This window comes from Neophocaena asiaeorientalis, unplaced genomic scaffold, assembly GCF_003031525.2.
Source record: "Neophocaena asiaeorientalis asiaeorientalis breed wild unplaced genomic scaffold, Neophocaena_asiaeorientalis_V1.1 scaffold129, whole genome shotgun sequence".
In the NCBI taxonomy this organism is placed as follows: domain Eukaryota; kingdom Metazoa; phylum Chordata; class Mammalia; order Artiodactyla; family Phocoenidae; genus Neophocaena; species Neophocaena asiaeorientalis.
This window is the reverse complement of record NW_020172446.1, coordinates 1185453-1212422: the sequence shown is the minus strand read 5'-3', so window position 1 is coordinate 1212422 and position 26970 is coordinate 1185453. Positions and strand designations below refer to the sequence as shown.

The 26970-nt window shown below is 48.6% G+C and overlaps 1 protein-coding gene across 1 annotated transcript; it reads left to right on the top strand.

The window, feature by feature from the left end:
* The first annotated feature begins 17348 nt into the window (after positions 1 to 17348).
* TMEM98 (transmembrane protein 98) lies at positions 17349 to 26751 on the top strand. Its single transcript, XM_024736537.1, has 6 exons — positions 17349 to 17532; positions 18657 to 18788; positions 19851 to 19884; positions 21785 to 21900; positions 24564 to 24623; positions 25903 to 26751. The coding sequence occupies exons 1-6, from the start codon at positions 17402 to 17404 to the stop codon at positions 26108 to 26110; spliced, it is 681 nt and encodes a 226-aa protein (XP_024592305.1). The 5' UTR covers positions 17349 to 17401; the 3' UTR covers positions 26111 to 26751.
* The last annotated feature ends 219 nt before the right edge of the window (positions 26752 to 26970 follow it).

Here is a 26970-nt window from a genome sequence, read left to right as displayed (position 1 = left end):
TGTGTGTGTGTGTGTGTGTGTAGTAAGGAAAAGGGAGAGCGGCACCCTAGATCTCCCCTGAGTAACCCCAGGACCTCCCTACCCCATTTCTAAGTGGGAAGCTGATGTCCTCCTTTTCCCCATTCCCCTTGTTCTCTTCTAAAAGCTTGGAGTAGAGGCTAGAGAAAATATTGCTGGGGTCAGGAAAAGTCCAATTCCTTTCTTCCCTCCACCTGACAGAATAGCAAGTGGTTAGTACAGATAACATCCACCATTAATATTTGATTAGTATCCAGAGAACTGACATTGCAGGAAGAGTGTGACATCATACTCAGGGTGACACCTTCTAATCTGCCTCCCAGACCCCATCTCCTCCTGCCGTTCATGAGAAGTTTCTCAACTGGTGAGCTGCAGCTGTATTCATCTCCTAGAGTTAAGATCATGAAATAAGATGATGTTAAAACGCACAGTGTGACCCTCTGACTTTATCCAGTCAACTGGATTCATTCTTCAGACTACCTAGAGGTAGAATATGATGAGCAGTACTTCTATCCAAATTCTGACAACCTGAACTCTAAAGAAATGACACAGGGAAAATTTTTAATGATTTAAAAGTAGAATGCACAAAACTTAGGAGACCTCAGAGGCCACGTGATCAAGTATCCCACCCAATGCCTGAATCCCCTCCACTATATGCTATTGAATACAATGCCCGGATCCACCAGGCGTTTGACTCATTAGGCCTCCTCCATGCCATGCCGATGTCTCCACACAAAAGCGGGCTCGACACCCTTTCGCTCCGTCTTACTCCTGAATCACTGCTCAAACTCACTCCGTGCCCTGTACGTCAGCCAGCTCCCAACACTCCCATCCTCTGCTCCTGTTTCTCATAATATGTATGAACCTGGTTTGCCCTTTGCATCTGCTGTTCCACCAAGAGAGGACCAGATTGAAGTGAATTGGAACCAAGGAGAGGAGCCGGGGTCATAGCCAGTCAAGGAAGGGCCTCCTGTTTTTCTTGAGCTGACCTGCCTTTTAGAGTTTCTATCCATAGAACCCTAACACTATTTTCTCTGATCTCTTTGAGCTCTGTCTTCTCAACGTTAAGTTCTGTGTCTGACTGCTATCTATTTAGCCCTTCTGTACAGAATAGCCCTTCAGTTCAGAGTAGCATTTTTCCCATCCTCAAGAGGCGGAGGTAGTTACAGTGGTACCCAAACTTTAGATACCTGTACCGGTGGTGTAGGTTATGGGTTGGGGGGGTCTTCATTTTAATGAGCAGCCCAAGGGATTCTGCTGCCAGTGGGCAGGGGGCCTAATTTAGAGAAATATTGATGGGAATTTTGATGTCAGACATATTGCAGCTCAATTCCTAGTTCTGCAACTTACTACCTGTGTGACCTTGAACATCTTACGTCATCTTGATAAACCTCGGTTTCCTCATCTTTGTCAAAGAGATGATAAAACCCATCTCTGAGTGTTAAAACCATGAAATGAGGTGACGTCTATAAGGTGCTTCATATCAGTCAAGGCAGGTAGAAAGCACTCAATGAATATGAGCTGGCATGCCTATTAGCGTAATTTCTTCTTTTATCTTCAGGATAGGGAAATTATTAGCAGGTAATCATTGATCTCATGTCCTTTTCAGCAGACTGAGATTTCTAATAGATGTTGGTACGTCTTCTGATCACATTTTCCTCTGAGTCTTGTGATTCGTATTGGTAATTTATTACCATTTCCATGCATAACCATGGACCTTACACTTAGTAGGGGATCAAAAATCGCCAAATATTTTGCATCGAGAGAATGCCATCTGGCTAGGCCTTCTGTGCTACATTCCCATGGCAACACCACATCTCTTCTTCTCACGCTTCCCCCAAATGCTCTCCAGCATCTTGACATTATGGCACTGATTCAGTTCCCTCCTGGCCCGACCCTTCCCACTGCCCGGTTCCAGTGAACAGCGCCATCCCACAATGCCTTGATGATACCTGCCCGTTTTCATTTACTTCTTTGCATTAAAACGTCCAATTCACTTCATCATACAATATATGCTCTAGGCATAGATTATGTTTTAAACAGAGAAATAATGAGAGGAAGCTGGTGAAATGGGCGGAGGAGTTGGAGTGGTGGGCGGGATGCGGCTTTGACAACCAGGTAAGAGGGAATCACCTTTTCCTTTCACAGAAGGGTTCAGTTTAGCTTCCGTGGTGGTGATCAAATGATTAATTCAGAAGAATTGAGCCTACACTATGGATAAGTTACATTCCAAGTGCTCCATCAATGAATGATACACATAGCGACTGCACAGAGCACACACGGGTAATTATAAGGGTCATGGGGCTCTGGTGTTCAGGTCTGGAAGGTGATAGAGTGTGGGGTTAGAAGCAAAGGCTCAGGGGCTGATTCTGACACTTATGCACTGATGTGACGTTAGGCAAGTCACGTCAGCCCTCTGAGACTGTTTGCTCTTCTGTAAAGTTCAAGTACATACATCTTACCTCGTAATATTGCTATGATAATTAAGTGAGATAAAGTATGTTGAGCACCTAGCATGGCGTCCAAGACATAGTTAGGGCTCAATAAATGTAAGTTGATGGTACTTCCTTATTCACCAGTCCCTCCACTGGGACTTCGATACGGCTCATAACCAGGTGGGAGAGGAAAGAGTGTTCCATTCTGGTCCTTTTTATCTTTTGAACCCTGGTTCTCTGGTGTCCTCTTATCTGTTGGTTCGTGTCGGGCTGGTCACATCCTTGTAGCTGAGCTGATATACTAATTGCAGGGAGTTCACGGCCTCTCTATCTACAGTTTCTCAACCTTCAGTCTTGAAGGTACAGTGACTTGCTGGCTTTCCCATCCAAGCTTTGTCTCCTGAGTTCCTAATTGCATTTGAATAACCAGGCACACACTTGCCTTTCAAGAGAGACATTTCTCTCTCAAGGCAGATAGAAATACATGGGGCCTAAGCACCACATCTGTGAGGAGCTTCTCCAACCCCAGCCCCGAATCTGGGGTCGTTGCTTTAGGAAGGTCTTATAGACCCGTGAATCCCAAATCTGGCTGGTCATTAGATTCACCTGGGATGCTTTCGGAAAATACAGCTTCCAGGATCCCACTTCTGGTCCTTTTGAATTGAAATTTTCATGGCTAAGAACGATTGTCATAAGAACACCTGGAGTTAGGCACATACAAAGAATAACTTCTGAAATGAACATTGCCTGGTAAACGGATGGCTGTTACATCAGATGGATGCTCCCTTTCACCTGGGATAAGAGCCAAAGAACACGTGCGTTTCCCACCTCACGCTCCTTCGGGAGGGTAACACAAACTGGCTTTAGACCCTATGTCTAATGTCTCTTGAGGACTCTGAGAGCCTTCATTTCTTGCAAGTGCAGTCACTAATGACTCATTTTCTTAGGAAAGAGTGTCTTCCAGCACTCCCTATAAAACCTCTTCAGCGCTGCCCTTGCCTACGGCCAGTGCTCTGAGCTAGAATTGTAAAGACAAGTCTTCCACATGCACTTCATTGGCTTACATGGCCTACGGTTCCCTAAGAAGACGCCCACAATTTATATCCCAGCCAAAGAGAAGGATGGGTGGGCCAGCTCCACCTCTGGGAAGAAGAGGAGGAAGAAGAAGGAGGCATATTTTAGTTACGTGGGGAAAGTCCTAAAGCAAGTGAGTTGGGACTCTCTTTATGCAAACTGAGAATGGCCAATCATGTTAGTGGCCCTGGGTGTGACCTTGACTTCAACTTCTGGTGCAGGAGTCCTTCCTCACACGTTGAGTTCCTGAAAAGTTGGTTGCAAAACAGCTGCTATAAACTGGATCTGTGAATGGCTGCTATCTTCTCCTACTTGCCTTTCTTTCTGTTGGCAGCAACTCTGAACACCTGAGCCCTTGGTGTCTCCCTTTCTTGTATCTGTTGACAGCTAATCTGTTAAGTGATTCTTAATTGCCCTCCCCTTTTCCTGCAGAGAGGGGATTCACCACCTCATCTATTCTGTCACTTTGAAGAGTTGCAAATAGCAGGTTTTCATTAAATGGTCATCTATATTATACTTAGAAATTTCTTTCAGTAGGTAGGCACTTGTTCCTTTTTCCTGCCCACCCAACACCTCACCCCATGGCATACAAATTGTAGAAAACAAAATCAGGAAAGTCTTCCCCTTCAAGAGAAGCTATGGGGAAGACAGGAAGGAGATTCTCTGAAAGATGTGTCAAGCCTTGATTTGGAATATTCTTTTTTTTAATTTTTATTTTATATTGGAGTATAGTCGATTTACAGTGTTGTGTTAGTATCAGGTGTACAGCAAAGTGATTCAGTTATACATATACATGTATCTATTCTTTTTCAGAGTGTTGAGCAGGGTTCCCTGTGCTCTACAGCAGGTCCGTGTTGATTATCTATTTTATATCCAAGAGTGTGCATATGTTAATGGGATTTTATTTCTTCGTGCCCATGAAAGCAAGGTTGAGCGCTCATGTCTGTAATTGTACCGAAGCCCCCTGCATTCCAGTAGTATCGTTTGGAATCTGTTGTTTATTCTGGGAGAAGAAGGGAAAATGGGATTAAGGAATGATAGGAGAAGGAGAGAAGGTGTGTGATTCAGAACAGGGTTCTCAACCACAGCACCGTCGACAACGGGGTCTGGGTAGTTCTTTGTGTGGGAGGCTGTCCTGTGCATTGTGGGGTGTTGACCAGAATCCCTGGCCTCTGCCCACTAAACGCCAGTAGCACCCTCCCTCCCAGCATGACCACCAAAAGTGTCCACAAATAATGCCCAGTGTACCCCGGAGGGCAAAATCAGCCCCCAGTTGTGAGCTCCTGCAGGAGATTCTGCATTTGGCTGGAAAGGCCTTCGGTGCGAGTACTTGGACCAAGAATTCTTCTGAGCATTAGTTTTTCCTTGGCCTGTCCTTAACCTTGTGGGTCTAGCAGGCCGCCCTGCTTCTTCAAGCCTCCAAAGGGTCAGGTCCGTGACCTTGGGTCAGCCTTTCAGGGTGCTGCGAGGATAAAACCAGAGGTCGGTTGGATAAACGTATTGAGTGCCTAAGTGCCAGCCAGACCTGCTGTGGGAGCTCAGATGAAAATGATGAGGGCTCTGTTGTAGAGGGGCTCACGGTCCTGCTGTGTGTGTGTGTGTGTGTGTGTGTGTGTGTGTGTGTGTGTGTGTGTTGGGGGGCGCATTGAGCAAATACCTGTAAATTATGAAAACCACGAGGAATGTTTAGAATCCCACCTCAAACCTTTCCTTTCAAGAAACTGAGGCCCAGTGTGAGTCTATGACTCGCTAACGTGATGTCTCGTGTCTAGTTAGGATTAGAGCCCAGGAGGGGTGATTCTCAGGGCAGCGTTCCTTGGACTGTTTCTGCTGCCTCTCTAACTTCAGACAAGGACACTAATGACATAGGCAGTGTGTGACACAGGCTCTGAGAACAAAAAGTGCTCTGGTCCTCAGTGGGGTGATTGTGTGGAATGCAGATAAGCCAGAGGTGGCACTTGGGGAAGAGCCTTAAAGGATGGACGGGATTTGAAAGGTGGAGCTGGGTGCAGGCATGGGAGGTAGAGGTGACAGATACACAGTGGCATGGGGACCGGAAAACATAGGGACACACCTGAGGAAGAGCATGTATTCCCAGCTTGGCTGGAGATCCTGTTGGCACAAGGAGGTAAGGCGGGAAATTAGAAAGTGTTAAATGCTCACTAATATGAATATAGAGTGTGAAAGTATACTGGAAGCTAAAACTATATTTTCCATCTTCAGAAGGTGCCGGATGTTAACTCTGCTTCTATTAGGAAAAACCAAGGCGCAAAAGTTGAAGTGACCAGAGTTAGTTTGTATTATCCAAAGGTTATCTTTCTCACATACCTACAAATTCCCTTCCCTGCCTCTTCCTCAGAGAGAGCTGACAGGTACAGTGGCCTAGTTTCCTTCATCACATCTCTACTGTTGTCCCTTTGGGTGGGTCGTATGTTTCCATGGACACATGAATCCACAGAAGCCATGGGTACTCGGGTACTGGGTTGGACCATACGTTCTTGACTATGGGAGCCTTCACTTCTCTGTCTCACCCTTATGCTGTTTCTGTCCCAGACCCACCCAGACTTCAGTGGGTGCTCCTGGATCTTGGATGCACTGGGAGCTCTGGAGGATTGGTGGCTGGAACGGGTTAGCCTGGAAGCGGTTAGACTGTCCCTCTACAACCACAGAAGAACCGTCACCAGCAGAGAGATCCTTGAGGCAGTCAAGCAGAGATGCTCTCGGAAGAGCTTGGGAATAAATGAAGTGAATCTGAATGGCCCTGTTGTTGAAATGATTACACTTGTCAAACAAAATTGGGTCCGTTGGAGGACTGAGCTGGAAGATGAAGTATCTGAGAAGAACCCGCTGCAGTGGTGGTCTCGGTGTGACACACCTTGTCTCTCTGGGTCTTGCATTTTTAGCCTCTGACTTAATTTGTGAAAATAGATAAATAAAGGAAAGGCACTTTCTCTTGTGTGTGATGCTTGCTTATGGTTTTTAACATTTTTTCTTAAGCACGTATCTGCCCTGTTTTGAGCTTACCTATTGTATTTTTGGACACAATTCAACATGTTACACTGTGGACTTACCGTCGCTCCCCCCACTCCAGCCCCAAGGTAGGGGATGCTGCACTGATATGAACTGAGGATTTTTTTTCTTAATTTAAGCACCCCTACCTTGACTTACAGAAACTAAAAAATAAAGGGAAAAGGGGTCTGTTTGCTCTTTGAGTATAAGACCCATGACGTTGTTTATCTATATAGCACCTAGCATAATAGCATGTATGTAATAAGTGTCAGTCAAATGTAAAAGCTGGTCCCAACCATGGAAAAACCAATTATAATAGTAGTATAAAAATACAATAATTTAGGAGCAGAAAGAATAAATGGGCTGATAGATTTTATTTATTTTTATTTTATTTTTTATTTTATTTTTTTACATCTTTATTGGAGTATAATTGCTTTACAATGGTGTGTTAGTTTCTGCTTTATAACAAAGTGAATCAGTTATACATATACATATGTTCCCATATCTCTTCCCTCTTGCGTCTGGGCTGATATATTTTAGACATTGTGGCCTGGGTATGTGACATGAAGGCAAAGAAGGGGGGAAGGATTTGGGGCTGAGGGAACGGCATAAGCAAAGGTCCTGAGGCCGGCAGGAAAGCTTTCAGCCTGTTAGAGAAACTAAATGAAAGTCAGGGCAGCTGGGTTCTAGCAAGCAAGAAAGAAGTACATTAGGAGATGAGGTTGGAGAAGAAGCCTGGGGCCGAGTCATGCAGGGTTGGTTTGTTATTCCAAGGGCAGTGTGAAGCTGCTGAAGGATTTTAACTAGGGAATTGACATCTTGTTTAGGTTTTTGTTGGTTTTAGTTGCAGTTTACCACACAGTAAGGTGTATAAATCTTAAGCATACCTCAAAGTTTTACATATATATGTTTATATATACTCAGAATAAGACACAGCACATTTCCTTCACTGTTGCTGCCGTGTCAAGAATAGATTCAGGAGAATGTGGAAATGGGAAGATTTGTTCAAAATGTTTTGCATGAGTTTAGTGGAGGGATGATGGTGGGTAGCAGTGAAAAGAAGTGAGGAGATTTGAAATAGAATTTGAGATCAAATCAATAGAATTTGCGAATGGAATGGATATGAGAAGTGAAGGAAAAAGTGATGGTTTCTAAGTTTAGGGCTTGAGCAGTGTGGTGGACAGTGGGGCTGGTTATAGAAATGAACACGACTCTAGGAAGGAGGACAGGTGTTTTGGGAGAGGTGTAAATTGAGATTTGCATTCCGGACAGGTTAAGTCTTAAATACCTGTGAAACATGCAAATGGAGATGTCAAATAGGTAGGAAGGACCAAAGATACAAATTTGGGAATCAGCATAAAATAGCAACATATACATCAGCAGGAATGGGTGTGATTACCTAGGAAGATGGGATAAAAAGGAAAAGAGAAGACAATTCAGACCAAGACCAAAGAAATTCTAATATTTAGATTCAGGTAGTGGAGAACAGACAAAGGAAACAAAGGGCGGGAAATGTGAGAAATCAGGAGAGGGTAGTGTCATGGAAGCCAGGAGAGGAGAAAGGGGTCCAGTCCACTGTGCACAATCCTGGGGAGAGTGTTAAAATGAGATGCTTGTGTCTGTTGCACTTGGTGACAAGGGGATCATGGTGCATTGAGAAATCTGCCCACTGGAGCAGGGAGGGTACCAGCCAGATTTGAGCAGGTTGAAGAGTGAATGGGAGCTAGTCAGTGGAGACAGCTTTTCTGATGGTGTTGAGACAAAGGGAGAAATGTAGCACTGAAAGGGAACAGAGACTTGGGCTGGTAGTTGGAGAGTCACTGGGTACAGAGATTTTGAAGATGATAGGTACTAGAACGCCATTGTTTGCTCATGGGAATTCTCCAGCGTAGAGGGAGATTCAGAAGAATGTAGAAACAGGCAAAGGACCAAGGACCTTGAGAAGGTGATGGTGGGGATGGGATTCAGAGTAGAAATGAAAGAGGAGAAAATGTGTACAAACATGGGAAGTTTAGAGATTTGGTATGAAAAAATGAGGAAATTAGTACTTTTTTTTTTTTCGAGTGAAACAAGTGAAAGTGGAGGAGGGACATATCTTGCAGATAAGATATGAAGTTGTCTAAGGGACTAAGAGTGTGAAGCTTGGACATCTATGGACAAATGACTGCCCAGGACTAAGCACCTGCTTAAGGTCTGTGGTCATGAATTGAAAGCAAAGCCAGTCTTGCCGTGTAAACATTCTGCACCGCATGTATCTGCTCCAGTGCCTGGCTGCAGAATGCAGAGTGTGGGTTCTGCAGAGTGAACTAGGGAGAGAGGAGCGAGGGAGCTACTGCATGATGCACCGTCCAATCCAGGCCAGCCAGGATGTGGCGGGGAGGAGTGGGAAGAAAGGGGCAAGAACCTCATGGGATTCACAGAAGGCACGGAAGATGTCAGGCCTGTAAATTGAATCTCAGAGAAGGAATTGTCTCTCTCCAGCACTGTTTCGTGTTAGCAGGAAGCCCCATGAGGGCTCTTGCCTAAGAAGCAGGGGTGACACCCAGTGACCACTCCTTGAAGTGCACCTTCTTGGTTTTATGTTGTCAGCAGACCCCAAAGCCAGCTTGTATGAAGTGATCAGGGGGCGTTCTGCTCCACTTGGGAGGCACTCAAGCCCTCCCCGATTCTCTCCATAGTTGGACCACTGGCCCTGCGCTCTCTAAGGAGGTAGAGATGCTGCTGCCCAGGTGGGTAACTAGACGTGGACAATGGAGGCATTGAAGGCAACCTGCGGGCTATAAGCCCAGACATGGGCTTCCCTGCTAGGTTTCTGCCGTCCTGGGGATCCAGAACAAGCATCTTAGGATGGCTTTGGGAATGCCTAAACCCTTAGGGTTTAGACAAATGCCCGGTAGTGACACAAACCTCTTCCAGCCCACGGTTGTCCTGGGGAATTGTCAACCCAGCTGACTCAAGAGCTGAGAGGGTCCTAATGTCTCAAACTCCCCCGAGATTCTCCTTCCCCAAGCACTGGGGTCTGACTTAGTCTAGAGGGAAACACAGTTTCTCCCCAAATCCCGTCACCCATCACAGGTACCAGGCTTGACTTCTGGGCTAAGGATTTGGTTGCACCTCAGTTAGGAGCTGTTCTGTACTCTTGGCAAAAACACTTAAAATTGTCAAAACAGTTTTTTTTTGGAAAGACGTCTAAAGACAGATTTCACAGCCTTCCTCTCTTGCTCTAGTATTTTATTACCCCTCTTTATTATTTTTAAAACTTATTTTCTATTGAGCTAACATTGGTTTATAACATTGTGTCAGTTTCACACGTACAACATTGTATGTTTATTTCTGTATGCACTGCAGTGTCTCACCATCCATCACCGTACAGCTGATCCTCTTTAACCATTTCATCCTCCCCCCACCCCTGCCTCTTCCCCTCTGATAACCACTACTCTGTTCTCTGTATATATGTGTTTGTTTTGTCTGGTTGGTTTATTTTATCTTTTGTTTATGTTTTTGTTGTTGGTTTTTGTATTCCACATATGAGTGAAATCATACGATATTTGTTTCTCTCTGTCTGACTTACTTCCCTTAACATAATACCCTCTAGGTCCATCCATGTTGTTGCAAACGGCAAGATTTCGTCTTTTTTATGGCTGAGTAGTATTCCATTGTATATATATTCCACATCTTCCTTATCCATTCATCCACTGATGGACACTTAGGTGGTTCTCATATCGTGGCTATTGTAAATAATGCTGCAATGAACATAGGAGTGCTTGTATCTTTTCAAATTAGTTTTTGTATTCACAGGAAATACAAAGAGGACCAAGGTAGCACACCTAACTCCCTGTGCAGTGACCTAAGTTATCGATACTTTTATTATTCTAATTACCTTTCACTAAGACCTGCTGTTTATCTTTCACTTTAAGAGGTTAGCCAATCCGGTTTTAAGTCCAGGCACAAGGGGGTGAAATGAGGATGTGTCGCTGAGGCATGAACCCTGGAGTGGGGCAGGTTGAGGAAGATGGTTTCCAAGGTGGTCAAGAAATTGAAATGGAGGGAGACTGTCTGACTCACCTCTAATCCTCTTCCCCATCTCTTATCTCACAGTCGCCAGCTTGATCTTGACTTTGAACTTAGGGGCCGCCTGGTGTAGGGGCGAGAGTCTGCACTGAACTTGCAGTCAGGTAGTCACTTGCCCATGTCTGTTTCCATATCCGTACAATAGTGATGGTAATGCCCCCTGCACACAGTTGTGGTAAAAGTCAAGTAATGTACATGAAAGTGTTTCTTATACTGACACAGTATTATTTCCCTTGCTCCACCCCCCAAAACCCCCCACCCCGCCCCCGCTCCATTGCCCACGTGCACATGCCCTAATGTCCCCTGGGGGAAATCTGTATTAATGGTCTCTATGTCCACCGGTCCGGTTGCCTTGACGTAGAGGAAATGCAAATCTGGCCTTTGTTCCCAATGGGGATCCTGGCCCAGCCCTGCCCTCCTCCAGCCTTCTCCTCTCTCGCTGCTTTCTGGTTCTGCTCCCCCGCTGCTGCCAGCCCCAGCCCTTCTGAGAGTTTGCTGGCTTTTGCTCCTGCAAGGCAGACTGGCTTCACTGTGGTCTGTCCACGCCCATAGCTCAGAGGAGGCCTGACGTGCGTGTACACAAACCCCTCCCTGCTGGCCTCTGTCTCCTTGGAAAGCTGTTCACTAGCCCATAAAAGGGCCGGAACACTTCAAACAAGTATTAACTCTGAATCAAATCAGGGATTCAAAACTGCGACTCAAATTCAGATCAACCTTCCTTTCTTTCCAGTGCTTGCTGCCTTATCCTCTCTGAGTGCTTCCCATGGGCTTAACCCTCCTGCCTTAAACCTCCCCCTGGCGGCCACACCTCAGGGGGCTTCCGAGTGCTGGGAATGGGTCTAGAGTTCGTATCCCCACTGCAGAATGACAGTGACAATAGTTAAGCTTTATGTTCATTCCTTCCACAAGTGTTTATTGAGCACCTACTAAATGCCAGGCATTGTTCTAGGAACTGGAGGTCAGCAGAGTAAAGTATAAGACAGTCATGTCCCTGCTCTTGTGGAACTTACATTCTGAAAGGGGAGAAACAATAAACAAATATTTAGTGCACTGTCCGGTAGCAAAAGTGCCATTCAAAAAGCCACATCAGGCCAGGGGAGTGTGGACGATGGGAGATGCTCCTTCAGATGGGGGGATCAGGGAAGACTACTCGGTAGAGGTGACTCTTGAGCAGCCACCTGACCAAAGGGAGGGAGGGAGCCATGGGAACAACAGCAGCAGGGAGTCCAGGAATATAGGGAATTTTAAAGAAGTGGATCCACCTATTTAACCAGCATGTAGATCGAGAGACGGAAACGAAGCGTGGATCCTGCCCTCCTGATGGCAACCTGCGCCCTGACTTTTGAGCAAAGCCCAGCCAGGATGTAGGGTGAGCTGGGCACATTTGAGGAATGTCAAAGACGCCCCATTTTTTTTGTATGTCATGCTGTGATGAACACTTTTTTAAAAACCTGTGATACAATATGCATGACATAAACTTGACCACTTTAACCATTTTTAAGTATATGGCAGCGGCATTAAGCACACTGTCACTGTTGGGCAACCGTTAGCACTACTCCTCTCCAGCATGTTTTCATCTTCCCAAATGGAAACTCTGTACCCATTAAACAACAACTACCCATTCCTTTCTCCCTCCAGCCCCTGGTAGCCACCACTCGACTTTCTCTGTGATGAGCATTTTAAATGCATCATCTCATTTAATCCTCAAAACAACTGGAGGCCATAGGTTTTGCTGTCATGCCCATTCTCCAATGGGGACACTTGGAGGAAACTGTCCAAGGTCACACAGCTTCCAAGCAGAGGAGGCAGACCTCAGACCGCAGTTTCCCTGGCGCAGCTCCCGCTCTTAACCGCCTACCTGGTGGGGGTGAAGGATGCCGCTCTGCTGTCCCTCTGACGGCCTGGAGATGGGTCGGGAGGGTTTAGTGAGGGTTACAGGCCATGGGAGGTGCTTTTCTTGCTGGGGCGGGAGGGGGTTTTGGTCCTGCCTGTCTGGAAGGAAGGGGCTGCTGCCCAGAGCTATGGGTTGGGCGCTGGGGGGAAGGTAGGTGATCGACATCTGTCTACCTCACTCCTTTCCCACCTCGGTCTTCGGAGCTGCCTTTCAGGGGATGCTCAGCTGCGCTGAGTGGATGAGCACGAGCGTCTTAGGTGCTTGGCGTCCAGCCTGCCAAGCAGCACTATCCCCATCTGTTATTACTAGGACATAACACAGCATTAGGTGCTGCAAAAGGAATCACCCAGGAAGATCAAATGACACAGATACAACTCTGCAGCTGGCAGCAGAAGGAAAAGACAAAACAAAGCGAAAGGATATCACAATGGGACAGGCTCACTTCCAGGACCAGAAGTGTATTTTTGAGAATGGGGGTTGGGATAGAGTGGCTCTAGCTATTGTAGCTGTTGCTGGGGCCATGGCAACCTGCTGTGTTCTGATCACCCAGGTCACTGGAAGAGCTGGTAGTTTCCTGGTTTGAGTGGCCTGGGCTTTGATGCCAGGGAGTCCTGAGTTCCATTCCTGCTCTACCACTTACAAGCTGAAAGAGCTTGGGGAAGTCGCTTTACCCCTCCGAGTCTATTTCCTTCCTTGCAAACATAATCATACCATCTATTCAGGGTTGGTGGGAAGATCAATGAGATAAAGTATGTAGGATGCCCTGATCAGTGTCTGGTACACAGTTGGCGCTCAATAAATGTTCACTCCTTGCCTGGGTGGAGCACGAGCTTGCACCCACCGGCCAGGAACCAAGCCTCACCACGGTCAGCACCACTGCCCGCCTGCTGGCTTCTCCTTGCTACCCATTGAGTTCAGTCCTTGATTTGGGAACTCTCGCTACACCATTTGATGCTCAGATTAAGTGGGGAGAGGCCGTATTTAGGAGTATTGGAATTGTGGGGAGCAGCCCAGCAACCCTCCCTCTTATCTTTTGTTGGGGGGACCTCCCTTGCATGCAGAGATACTGGAAGGCAGGATACTGCCTGTGCCTCGCCTCCTACGGCGCAAGCCGACAGGGCGAGGTCCTACCCAGGACTTTGAATCCGGAATGAAGGTAAAGCTGAAGGGCGGGTCATGATCATTTCAGGGCAGTGGCACCCAGCCCTTGGAGCCCCTGTGGTGCCTGCCCATGTCCTAGTCCAGGTCTTCAGTCTCCCGCGGATTCTGTGAACACCCCAGGTGCTTTCAACAAGATCCCTTTCCATGTGGGACAAGCGACCAATTTCTATTGCTTGCAAGTCAGAACACTGAGTACTCCCAAGTTCTTTCCAGGTCCATCTGGGGGGACTTCAAGGGGCACTGGGATGGCAGGAGTTACTAGAATGATGGGACGCAGCTGACTAGGAAAGGCACTGGCTCAACCTTAGTGCCACCCTGTCCTCCCTACAGCTGGGTAGTGGGTGGTTAATTGGGGCATTGGCACCGTCAGCTCCAGGCAGCAGCTGAGAGTTTTCCGTTTGGCTGTTTTTGTTTGTGTTGGTAATTCTTTTCCACTTACAACCCCCCTGCCAAGGTTAAGGCTTTCTTTTATATCTCTCCCACAGAGTCACAGGTGTCTAAACCACCCAAGACAAAAACAGCACTCCATTCTTCTCACAGTATCCCCAAGGCATGGAGATTTACTGTCCCCAGTCACCCATTCTGATGTTTGCTGCTTTGCCGTCAGCCCATTTTCCTTACACGATTGTAACTTCTCCATGAAAGCCCTTTGGAGGGTAATAAAATCATTGCTCAACCTTCTCGTTCCTGAGTGCCAATGGTGGGTAACCTCAGCTCCACAGGGCCAGGCCCTTAAACGAATGCGAAGTGTACGTGCATAGAGTGTATGTTGCACCCAGCAGGAGAGGGGGTAGGCCGGAAAAACAGGCCTGGAAATTCAGCCTCCCCTCTCTTACTGACGGTTGCACCCAATGGAATATGGGCTGCATTTTGAGAGAGCTTATGCATTTTCCAGAGAAGCTAGAAATCTAGAGGTATAAGTAAAATTCCTGATTTTTAAAAATGTTGGCAACTAATTTGAGTTTTTAAAAACTGTAAGCCAAAACAATACCTCTGTGGGCTGCATGTGGCCTAGGGGCTACAAGATTGCAGAACCTACATTAAGCGCCTGGGACCTGGTCTGCATCCTTCGGTACTTATGACCAGTACTGACCTGAGTCTGGTTACCTGGGCCCCAGGCTTTAGTTGGTCCTGCTCTGGTCCTGTCTCTTCCTCACAGGGCTAGGAGTTCGAGCCAAGGGAGAATGACCATGATCCTTCTAGACCATGCTCCTGGTACTCTGGACACTGGAAATCCCTGCTCAAACGGCCCCCAGCCTGCTTCCAGGGGCTGTGTGGACCTCCATCCTTCCAAGGCAGCTGGCACCGCCTGTCGTGGGCATCTTCAGGCCTGAGGGATGGCTCATTGCAGGGTGGAGGCTGTGTCCCTATGAATGCACTGTGAGTCCCCCTTTGGTATGGGATGGAGTAGGGTTTGAACGGAAGGGGCAGGACTGCCAACCAGGGTCCTGCATTCGTACTCTTGTCCCTGGCTAGGCAGTTGGTAGGGGTGGGCCTGCTTGTCACTGCCCAGCGTGGCTCACTGATTACCACTGACCCTGGGCCCAGCATTGCATGCATCGTGGCATTTAACTAACTCACGATGCTTACAAGTCGTAGTCCCTTTCATAGAGGAAGAAACCAAGGTACCGAGGAGTGAAATAAGTTGCCCACAAGCTAGTGAGTGGCAGAGCCAGGATTTGAACCAGACAGCGGGTAGCACAGCAGACTCGCTCCCGGTCCAGCCACCCTCTGGAGACGCCTGGCGCTCCCCATTTTGCGCCCGCGAGGGGGAAAGGCGGAGCTGCGCGCCCCGGAGCCATCGAGCCCCGCGTGGCGTGAGCCGGGGCGCGTGGGGGTCCCTCCCTAGGTCCTGGGTATGGCGTGGGTGTTCTGGGTGGCCGCGCAGGGGGAAGGAGGGGGGTCTTGGGTCTGTTTTATCCTTGCGGATTTAGAACCCGCTAGAGGGAAACAGAAAAACTCATCCTGAAACTCACAGAGGAGAATACACAAAGAAAGAAGAAAACACACGAAGAAACACTCGTACAGACCGATCACGGAGGGAGACAGCAACAACTCACAGAAAAGCTCCTACACACTCAGGGAAACACACCCGAAACGCACAGGAAGACAGGAAACAAAGCGGGTGGTCTTGGAGACCTGGGGCAGAGGGAGGGGGAGGGGAAGGGAAACACCGAGAAAGCGAGAGAGGAGGGGAGGGGGAAGAGAGAAGGAGGGGTGGAGAGGAAAGCTGAGACAGGGAAAAATGAAGAGAGTGAGAAGTGAGCGAAGGAGGAAAGACAAAGGGCTAAAGGAGGTAGTCCTTTAGGAGGGATAGTATAGAGAAACACATCTAGAGAAATGACGCAGGATCCCTCGCCCGCCGCGCCAAACACAGAGATGCAGAGATGAAAAAGGTAGATCCCAGCCTTCTTACCCTTGTGGGCAAGTGAACATCACGTGGGAGAGCAGCTCTGTGAGTCCTCTGAGAAGGCTTCCTTGGCACTTTGTGCCAGTGAAGTCCCCCTGGAAAACTCCTACTCATCCTTCAAAACCCAGCTCAAGCATCACCTGCCCTGGGAGGAAAGCTTTCCTAGACAGTGGCATGTAAGCACTGGCACTCTGTTTTCTGTGTACTTCTGCATGTGACACAGGCACACGGAGTTGAAATGGTTTGTCTGCCTGTCTGCCTCTTCCCCCAGCTCCACAGGTTTTGGGGCCCATGTCTTACTTATCTCCAATCTCCAGAATCCAGTCCAGTGCTTGGTGCATAGTAAATGAACAATAAATACTTATTGAATGATGATCAGGAGCATTTGGACCCTCCAAGACATAGAACATAGCATTAAATCCAAACAGAGAAGATGTACTGTCCTGGAGTCAGAATTCTAGGTCAAAGCACCCTTTTTTGCAGGTGGAAAAATAAAAGCCCAGAGAGGGGAGAAGACTTGCTCAAAAGGACACAAGTAGGAGACCTGCAATGAAATAACATTGTGAATACATGCTTCCCTGAGATGCCATTGTTCCTCTAGCTTATGAGTTTAAGATAGGTGTGAAAGAAAGACCTAAATGAAAACAGGCAGTGAATAGGCAACAAACACTTTAATACCAGTTGTAAGTTTCCAGCGCTGAAACTCACAATCGAAACTTTCCCCAGAATTTTTAGAATCCTCTTTCCTCCTTAGAAAGGACAAGGGAGCTGAACGTCCATCTCAGTTTGAGTGGATGGCTTTCTGCTTCCTGACTACGTAAACTTGGACAAATTACGTAACCTCTCTGGACCTCAGTTTTCTCAACTGTAAAATGGAGATACTGCTACCCATCTCATAGGATCGTTAGAAGAGTGAACACATACCAAGTGCCTGGCACAGGGTAGACCCTCAGGAGCTACAGTCCCACCCTTCTTCTTAGGTGGGTGTTCTTTCATGCGCCTGGGGCAGATGTGAAAACAACAGTGCTAGTGGCAATGTTTCCTTTTGTTCCAGGTTGAAAAGGCCATCCCCGTTTAATTGGGGAGCAAACACTTTTAGTAAAGGAAAAGATCAAATTTGGGGCATGGGTCTTGATTCTGTTCAGGCCCTCAGGTCTCTCCAGGTGACTTCGGGGGACCTAGCTGCCCTCCCCGTCAACCCGCCAACGGGGAGGACCCCACCACCACACTACTTAGCGTTGCTTCTTTACCAGGCTGCTCTGCCCTTGTGTCTTTCCAGCTTCAGCCCATGCGGGGGATTGACCGGGACTGAGGGAGCCACCTGGAAGCATGGAGACCGTGGTGATTGTTGCCATAGGTGTGCTGGCCACCATCTTTCTGGCCTCATTTGCAGCCTTGGTGGTGGTTTGCAGGCAGCGCTACTGCCGGCCTCGAGATCTCCTGCAGCGCTATGATTCCAAGTGAGTGGCCCAGGGAGGGGAAGGAGGAGAGAGGGGCTGTGCCCTGGGGCCCCGACAAAAGAAAAAGAAGTTTGGTGCTGGGCAACTGTCGTTCAGCTTTTTACCCCTAAAATGGTACCCAAAGGCTGTCCTTCCCTGTAAAGACCTCAGAGCTTAATAATGGTCCTCAAGCTCCCCCAACATCCTGAGCCGCCTCGGACTCTGTCTCTGAACATGTTCACCTAGCACAAATCTCTCCCAAACTGGCCACCTCACTTAGCATTTGGACAGGCCAAATCCCTTTCCAGCCAAACTCATAGGAACAGAAATCCAATGCCCACGTTCCAGCCACACATCTAAGCAACAGACACTTGGGGCTGCGAAACCCCAGCATAGGATTGCTTCTCTCTCTGCTCGGATTTCTTCATGAGAAACATACTTTTAAGCAAGATGCCATTTTCAGTTTAGGGATAGTTTAATGGATAGATCCCAAGGGACCCTGGCCACTAAACCCTTAGTTTCTCTTACCCCTCTATCTGAATCCTGTCATCATCTCTGTTGAGTGGTTAATAATTAGTCAGTGCCCATTTGTAGGACCCAAGAAAGCTCTGCTGTGGCGTCTCATGTTTTCAAGAACCCTGTTGTAAAGTAGGAGGTATTTTTACTTCACCCGCTTCTCTAGTATAACTTGGAGGGGATGGGGCCGTGCCGGTGGACCAAGGTCGCTCCCAGGAGTTGATTCTGCAGAACAGGTCGATTTGAGTAATAGGAACTTTAGCTTTTCCATTAAAGGTAGGTGTGAAGGGCGAATAAGTTACAAACGGATATGATTTTGTCCCACAGGAGCAGCCCTGTCGAGTACATCTCTGTAATTCTTGTGGTCGTAGCCCTGCCTTTCTCTTAATGGCGCATCTTGTTCTGTATCACTTTTCTTGTGTTTTCGTGCCCCTACTTCCCTGACTCACTGTCTAGCCATGTGCCCTGCCCACAGTGCAGTCCCACTAGCCTCAGGTTTGGCTCCAGGGCAAGTCCCCGCTTTAACTTACTCCCTCCCTTTATCCTTTCGGGCGGATATGTGGGCCTCGATGAGGAGAGTCGGCAGCGGTCGTCCATCTTGAAGCCACTTAGCTGGGCTTTCCTTCCAGGCCCATTGTGGACCTCATCGGCGCCATGGAGACCCAGTCTGAGCCCTCAGAGCTAGAACTGGACGATGTCGTCATCACCAACCCCCACATCGAGGCCATTCTGGAGAACGAAGACTGGATTGAAGATGCCTCGTAAGGCCTTGGGGACCATTTGCTTTCCTGCAGCCGCCTGGGGAGGACGACCCAGGCTCCTGGGTGCCCTCGCGTGGCCGCCTTTTCCAGAGCCCTTGACTGAGTGCCCAGGAGCGCTGTCACTGCACCGAGGAGCTCTGTGTCATTTGCCGCTCTTTCCCCTGCCTTCACTGTGGAGGGAACTTAGACTATGACACCACAGTGTTTGTCCTTGCTCTCCCCATTTCGTAGACCTGAACACTGAGGCCCATAGATGTGAGGCAGAGTTATTCTAAAGTCGCCCTGATGTGCTTGGGTTATCCTTGGGGTGCCTGTGAATTTGACCCTCAGGCTCCAGGGATGCTACCTTTGTCTCCGGTGTCTCCCTCGGAGATCCCTCCACCCACCAGGAGATGCTGTAGCTTGAGAAGGGTGTGCCGCTCCCTTTCCTGTCACTCAGCCGTTCATTCACTGGGCAGATGTTTACAGGTGCGATGTGCGGGCTCTGGGCCAGGCGCTGCAGCTATGGAACTGGCGGTGGAGGCAGAATTCTACTAAAATACAGTATTTCAGAAATGATGGAGGGGGGGGTCTCTGTGCACGGTGCAGCGGACACGCGGAGGAGGTGGCGTCTAGAGCTGCCTGGCCGGAGGTGGGGCTGGATTTCGTGAAGGCTTTCTCAGAGTGGGTGCCTTTTGTCCTGGGTCCTTTTCTGGCCGCGCCGTGCGGCGTGCGGAACTTCCCCCACCAGGGATCGAACTCGTGCCCCCTGCAGTGGAAGTGCGGAGTCTTAACCACCGGACCACCCAGGCTGAGGATACCGGGAAGGATTCCCTGGGTGGAGGAAACAGTCTCAGAAGCTCAGGGCTCTAAAACAGCATGGTTGGGTGCGGGAGAGGAAAGGGAAAGACGGGACAGAAGGTGCCTCCTGGTTTAGCTCCTGGGCTTGTTCGTTTAATCGCTGGGGCACCCCTGTTCTCAGGTGGTGTCCAGCTGTGCCCACTGGTCAGAACTGGATGAAGCACGGAGGTGGTGGCTGGAGGGAGGTGGGCCTGTACTGACAAATGCTTCTTGTCTCCCCAGGGGTCTCATGTCCCACTGCATTGCCATCTTGAAGGTAATACTCTGCGGTTTCCCCAGGAGGATAAGGGGTGCTCACCAAAGCATCCGTGTCCACAGACTGTCCGAGGGGAAGGAACTTTGGGAAGAGCGCTGACCTGTGCAGGAGGCCCTTTTGTAACATGCCTGACAGTTGGAGTTTCTACTGTTCACTTCTGCTGCCCCTGGATGGTCTGTTCTGCTTTAAAATTCTCAAGGCCCTTTCCACCTGGTCCTCATACAGGCAGTCACTAACCACATTTTCACTGACCGTAGAGAAAGCTGTGTGCAGAATAGAGACTGTGTTTAGGGGGAGGCGGGGCTTCTCAGCTTCTCCTGGGCACTTTCTTTCATGAACGGAGAGCTCAGCCCCCGACAGCAAGTTGAGTTCTGTATTGGGGCTTCTGCAGTTACTAGAAAGTTCACCAGCCCTCTTTGACTGTGACAGTAGTCAGCCAAATGGGACAGTCAGTGTTAAAAAAGCGCCAAACTGTGAGTACTTGAACTTGAAGGCAGACTTTTTTCTTCTAATGCCTGCAGCCTCCAGGACAGGGTGGAGAGTTGCATCCAATTTGCATTTGGGGAAATCTTTATAGTTTGGGGTGATTTTTACAGTTTTGGCATTTGGTTTTCAATTCTTGCCTGACGCTCTCCTACTTAATAGGATAATAATAATATTGAAATGTTTGGCCAATGGCAAATATCGTTCATTTCAGTAACCTGGCGAACCATACATTTCTCTTTCTGTCTAGCGATTATTCAAGATTTCAAAAAAGACAGCTTTAAGTGTCATTCAGTACAAAATATTAAAAAGTCTTTCATCCCGCCTCTCCTTCAGCTGTTCTCTTGGGGGACAAAGAAGAGCCTGGTGGGACATTGTTGTCCCAGAGTCCAGGCTTATTATTGAATCCCAAGAATCTCTTGGGGGTATAGATGTGGTTATAGATGGAGATACATGGGTCTAATGTCTAGAACAATGACACCATATTACATCCCCCTTCTCCCAACCAGGATGTGTCCTGGCTCTGGCTTTTGTCCCCTGCCCTTGCCTATTGGAGGAGGGGGAATGAATGACAGCTGAGGTGTGGGTTAAATCAGCCAGAAGGTGTCTTATTGGATTGGACTCAGTGGTCCATCCTGAGATCCTTAGATCAAAGGAGAGACTCTCATCTTCCTCTTGGGATCCCGATCCTTGGTGGGCTGTTGGGCTTCTTTCTGCCTCTCTTTTCCAGCCCCAAGTATAAGGCAAGTGATGGAACTTCTTTGCCAGGGCCTGAAGCACATCCAGGTTCCGACATCGGGGAGGTGCGAAAGTGGGGAGCAAAGCTTTGGGGGCGGCCAGCATTGTTGGTGGACGATGAAAGAGGCCACGTGTCCTAGTCTTGCTGTTTTCCTGCTTTTTTTCCAAGGCCCTTTTATCATCATCTTGACAAACCTGGGAAAATGTTACCCTAGAAAAGTGCTGAAATAAGTTCCACTTTTGGAGGATGTGCTTAAAGGGAACAGTTGCCCTTTGTCCGTCCATAGTTCTGAGGGTGCCCCTGGCGATCTTTATCGCTTTGGAAGACGAAGCCAGGAGGTGAAGGAATCGAGAGAGAAAATAGGTTTTTGCCCTTAAATGAGAAGGTGAAATTAGAGCACATGATTTTTCTTAGATTATTTCAGCTCAGACTTCTCTAAGCCGAAACCCTGACCCTGATCTGAGGTTCCCACCCCTCCCTCCTCACCCGGCCGTGTCCTGGGGTTTGCCTCTTCCATCCCATTTCCTCTCATCTCTGTGTACTTTTCTCTTCAATCTGTCCGTTAGGTTAGGGGGCTCAGCTGTGAGATGGGGGGCGTGTTTGGCTTTGTGGGGTTGGCAGAAGCCCTCGGGGGAGCTGGGTCCCTCCTGATCACCTCTCTCCTCCCTGCTGTGGTAGATCTGTCACACTCTCACGGAAAAACTTGTTGCCATGACAATGGGCTCGGGGGCCAAGATGAAGACCTCAGCCAGTGTCAGTGACATCATCGTGGTGGCCAAGCGGATCAGCCCCAGGTGAGGTCCCCATACTCCTCGGGGGAGGGGGAGGGGAGGGGCCAGCAGCTGAGATGGGGGAAAGACCAGGCTCTCCTGAGACACTCCAGGGGCAACTTGAGTGGTTTATGTCCTTACACATTCCCAGGGCACCCAGGAGGGTTTAGACGCTGGGAGGCTTTCAGGCTAAGGTGGTGTCAAACGGCTCCCCTCCCCTCCAGAGTGCCCCTGCCTGTAGGCTTTTTGGGAAATGCCAGCATATGACTAGTGCTGACTGGCTCCTTCTTCCTCGGTCCCATGCCAGCCGGGGCTGCTTTCCTTCCTTTTGCCACACCTTTTTCCTGGGATCCGGGCCAGCAAGCACATTTCCCACTGGTGCCCACACCCCTGTGTGCAGTGACCTCCTGGCTGGCGTCTGTACTGTAGACCAGCTCCTTGTCTCTGTGCTGTCACCCCCGGCCCCATCCAGGGCCCAGCCAGCAGCCTCCAGGACCGGGTGGGAGGTGAAGAGATCATTCAGATCTCCCAAATTCCAGGCTGTCTGCAGAATACCACGTGGGAGGCAAGCAGCAGGATTGTAGTCAACAGCTCCACCCCCTCATTTGGGCTCGATCTTGTGAAGAAAATAAAGCCCTTCTCTTAGAGGGAAGGGTGGTACTAAGTTGGTGCTGCCATCTGGTGGCTGGCACGTGGATGTGCCTGAGTTGGGAGTTTTTCCGAGTTGAGGAGGGTTTTTTTAATCAGCCTCGGAAGTTCCAGGGGTCCTCGCTTTCCACGTTGCCGTGGCCTCGGGTAGGTCACGAGGAACCAGCCCTTGGAGGGAACATGAAAGAGTTGGTACACTTGAACTCTGTCCAGGGAGTTCAGTGAGTTGAGAACGTGGGAGGGAGATAATCCCGAAGAGTTCTTGGCTTTCTCTGGAGCTGCCCCAGGTGGGTGTGGCTACTTGAGTGGCATCAGCCTAGGTGGGCCCTTGGCCTGAAGACCCTCCGACCCAGGCTCTGGGCAGGCAGGCACCAGACCTTCCTCTGGCCTCCCGTGATTGGTAGAGGCTGCATTGCTCATATCTGCTGGACCTTCCTCATGCTTCTTGTTACTTCTGAGAGCCATCCCAGGGGTCAGACGAATTCACATGACCCCAGGTTACAAGGCAGCATCGCCAGGAGGGCTCGGAGGAGGAAAGAGATTGAGATTTCTGAGTCCCAGTGAAGTCCTGGGTGGTCAGGATTAGCAGTGCTGCTAGAGACAGGGTGTGGCATCGCTCAGAGGGCAGACCTCACCTGGTGCTCACTGGCCCGTCCTACAGAGCACCTTGGATTGCTTCCAGAATGATCCCTGCCATAAATCAATCAGGGGCCTTGCTTTCTCTTTTTGCCCTCACACTTTCGGGCCGTTTTTTGCCTCCACTGTTTTTCTTGCTCCATCTGTTTCACATAGTGTGTTGATAGCATGTTAGTTTCAAGAAGAGTGGCTTCAGCTGCAGGGCAGAGAAAGGGGCCGGCTAAGATGGGCACTGAGTGACCACACTTCTGTACTTCCGCACCAGCCCCTCAGTCCCAAGACAAGGACTTTCAAGGGCATCTGTTTTCAAGTGCCTTTGGGAATCAAACAATACATCGTTATTTTTTGCTTCTTGACTATCAGGTGGTCCAAGAGCAAGGATTTGGATGAAAACCTGGAACCATGTAAATGAGAATGAGTAGTAGCTCCTTCTAGAATTTGATTAAAAGAAAATTAACCATGAACTGTACCGTGTGCTAAAAGAAATCCAATGGAGTAGTTTGAACCCGAATTAAACTTGGAGGTTTTTTTTAGTGTTCTATATAACTACCTTTAACCATTTTTTTAAAATTAAATGTAAAAGTAATAAACACTTGTAAAAGTGAAAACACTGCAGAAATAGAGTATCTGAAAAGTGAAGGACCCCCGAATTCCACCCCATCCTAATTCCTGGAGGTAATCACTGTTGACTGGTGAGTGTTCCTCCAGACTACCCCTGCCCACTGCATTTCACAGCTTTTGTTTATTCATTTTTCTGCAAATGAGGTCAATCAGACTTTACATATTGTTTGGCAATATGCTATTTTAATGTAGTAGTATATCTTTTTTAAAAAAAATTTTATTTATTTATTTTTGACTGCATTGGGTCTTCGTTGCTGTGCGCGGGATTTCTCTAGTTGCAGTGAGCCGGGGTTACTCTTCGTTGTGGTGCGAGGGCTTCTCATTGCGGTGGCTTCTCTTGTTGCGGAGCATGGACTCTAGGTGTGCGGGCTTCAGTAGCTGTGGCACGCGGGCTCAGTAGTTGTGGCACGTGGGCTTAGTTGCTCTGCGACACGTCGGATCTTCCCGGACCACGGCTCGAACCCGTGTCCCCTGCATTGGGAGGCGGATTCTTAACCACTGCGCCACCAGGGAAGTCCAAATGTAGTCGTATATCTTGAATATCATTCCAGATGTGGGAACTTGTACTTTTTAGACCATTGGAGCTTAAACAAAACCAGAAGAAATATTCTCTAAACTGAATCTTAAGTCTTTCTGTTTAAGTCCCTGTCTGAGAATGCAGTTAAAGTCCCTAAAGACTGGGTCTGGAATATCAAAAGAGAAGCATAGGGGTAAGGAAAGAAAGGAAGGAGAAAAGGCCATAAGAAGAGCAAAATACTGAAAACCTTTTGCCTCCCCCCCAGAGTGGACGATGTTGTGAAGTCAATGTACCCTCCATTGGACCCGAAGCTCCTGGATGCCCGGTGAGAGGGGTGGAGTGGGCGAGTGTCTTTTCATGCTGGAGGCTCCCCGTGTTATCAGATCTGTGAGGTCGGCTCTTCGGGTTGTGGAGGAGAGAGCTGTGTTGGTGGGTTCCCAAGGCTGCCTGGGCTTTGGGTAATGGTCGGCCAACCAGCGAACGAAGCCTGGCTGGATGCTGGACGCCAGGGCTCTTCCTGAAACCCCAGAGGAGGAAGAGCCAGTCTTAAATTTTGAATTTTTGTGATTAAATGTCCACCCAGGCCAAGTCCTATCGGCACCTTCCCTCCCTCCCACTTCCCCCATAGCTCTCTCTGCTCTTTGGGTGCCGGAAGCAGACATGCCTCAGCTTTGAGTGCCGCCCAGTGGGTCGCTGGTACGGGTGGTGGGCAGGAAATGAGAATGCAAGTGACAGGTCAGCTAAAGCTGTGCTCACCTTCCACAGGACGTACCCAGGAACCCCTTTCTCATGATCCTCCCCTAATACGCAGAGTGTACTTAGGCTTTTGAGATTGTTATGTTCCTCTACCAGTTATAAACCCACTTACAAAAAAAAATCTTCCTTTGTCTCTCAGATTTATATGACTGTTTCACAGGCCCACTGTGTGATAATTGCCAGACAGGCTGTGGGTCACGGCAACTCAGTTGGTCTCTCCACCCCACTCCTATTACTGCCCAGCTGTGTTCATGGGCTAGTCATCTGTCATGCATTCCCAAATGTGCTGTGCACACTCGCTATATAGAAGATATTCTGCACTGAATCTTTCAATACTGAAAAAAAAAAAGCCTCCTCCTAAATTTAGTTTGCAATTAAATGTTTTAGGATGTGGTAAACCAGCCCTGGGCCTCATTGATTCAGAATCATTAAGTGATGCTCAAGGTGGGGTACGAATATCCTGTCTTCAAGGGGGCAGCAGCTGGGGATGTGCTTATCCAATCGACTAGATCCAAATTGTCCCACAAAACCCTCTTCTGGGAGATGTTGATGGATGTGTTGCAGAAAGTGGGCTCCCGGTCTTAAATAAGTTAGTGAGACTCAGAGTATTACATTCTGCCCTTAGAGATTTATCACGTGCATCATCTGAGGAGGGCTTCAGTTACCTTTGTTTAACCCAGATGTTCCCAGCTTTCTTTGAGCATCGAACCCTCTTTAAATTACATACTCAGCAACCTCCCAAGGAAGGGACTCCAGCTTGGGGAACACCAGTCTAGACTCTTATCCCTTTGGGCTTTGGGGCAAAGTCCCTTAGATCCTTTGGAACCTGATCCTGTTGTTTTTTCTAGGACAACTGCCCTGCTCCTGTCTGTCAGTCATCTGGTGCTGGTGACCAGGAATGCCTGCCACCTGACCGGGGGCCTGGATTGGATTGACCAGTCGCTGTCAGCTGCCGAGGAGCACTTGGAAGTCCTTCGAGAAGCAGCCCTGGCTTCAGAGCCGGATAAAGGTCTCCCAGGCCCTGAAGGCTTCCTGCAGGAGCAGTCGGCCATTTAGTGCCTACCAGCCAGCAGCTGGTCATGGGGCCAGCCTGCTGCCATGGCTGGGTGGCTCAGCTGTGCCTTCTGCTTCTTCCTGTAGAGTTAGTTGTTCTCCACGGCTGGGGAGTCCAGCTGTGTGTGTGTAGTAAAGCAGTCGATGCCTCTGTTGTAGTTACAAGTGGTGGCTGGTGAGTGGCAGTCTAATTCCACAGTTAGGGGAGATGACAGTCACCATCTGTACAGCAGAGCTTTGAAAACTGGAGGACTGTAAGCTTTATTTAGCTCACCTAGTGTTTTCAAGAAAATCCAGCCACCATCTAAGAATCAGGAGGTTTCACATTAAATCAGAATGTCTGGTTTCTCTCGAACAATCAGAAGTTGAGGCAACTCTCATTTGCATTTTCCACAGAGGACAATCAATTCGAACTACGTAGGAGTTGCCTCTCTTGTCAATACTTGTACTCTCTCACCTGGCCTGTTTCATTTATTTGTATTATCTGCCCAGTCCCTGCGGCATCTGGGTCCCTCCTTCTCTTTACAGGTTTGGGTTTGAAGGTGAGCAACGTAGAGTTGATCATTCCCTTTTTATCATTATGCCTGCAATTTTACCTAGCTACCACTAGGTGGAGAGTAAACGTATACTTAGCTTTCCCTCAATTGTGTGATTGTGTAGTCAAATTCCGATGCACGGTGTGTGGTGGGACGTATTTGTCTGAGGACTGAGGGTGGAAGGAGAGAGGCTAAGAATCCCAAGGATGCCTTGTGGGTATGACTCAAAATAAGATATTCAGAGACCCTCCAGAGTTCAGGCAGAGGTGAAGATAACCACCATGAAGTATTGTTTCCACACTACCAATGACATCCATGAAAGATGGG

What these genes read in the sequence shown, in the direction of transcription:
- TMEM98 (XM_024736537.1), top strand. Translation starts at nt 17,402, where the DNA reads ATGGAGACCGTGGTGATTGTTGCCATAGGTGTGCTGGCCACCATCTTT. An exon ending in CTGCAGCGCTATGATTCCAA is followed by an intron (nt 17,533 to 18,656) that starts GTGAGTGGCCCA and finishes CTTTCCTTCCAG; the next exon opens with GCCCATTGTGGACCTCATCG. An exon ending in GACTGGATTGAAGATGCCTC is followed by an intron (nt 18,789 to 19,850) that starts GTAAGGCCTTGG and finishes TTGTCTCCCCAG; the next exon opens with GGGTCTCATGTCCCACTGCA.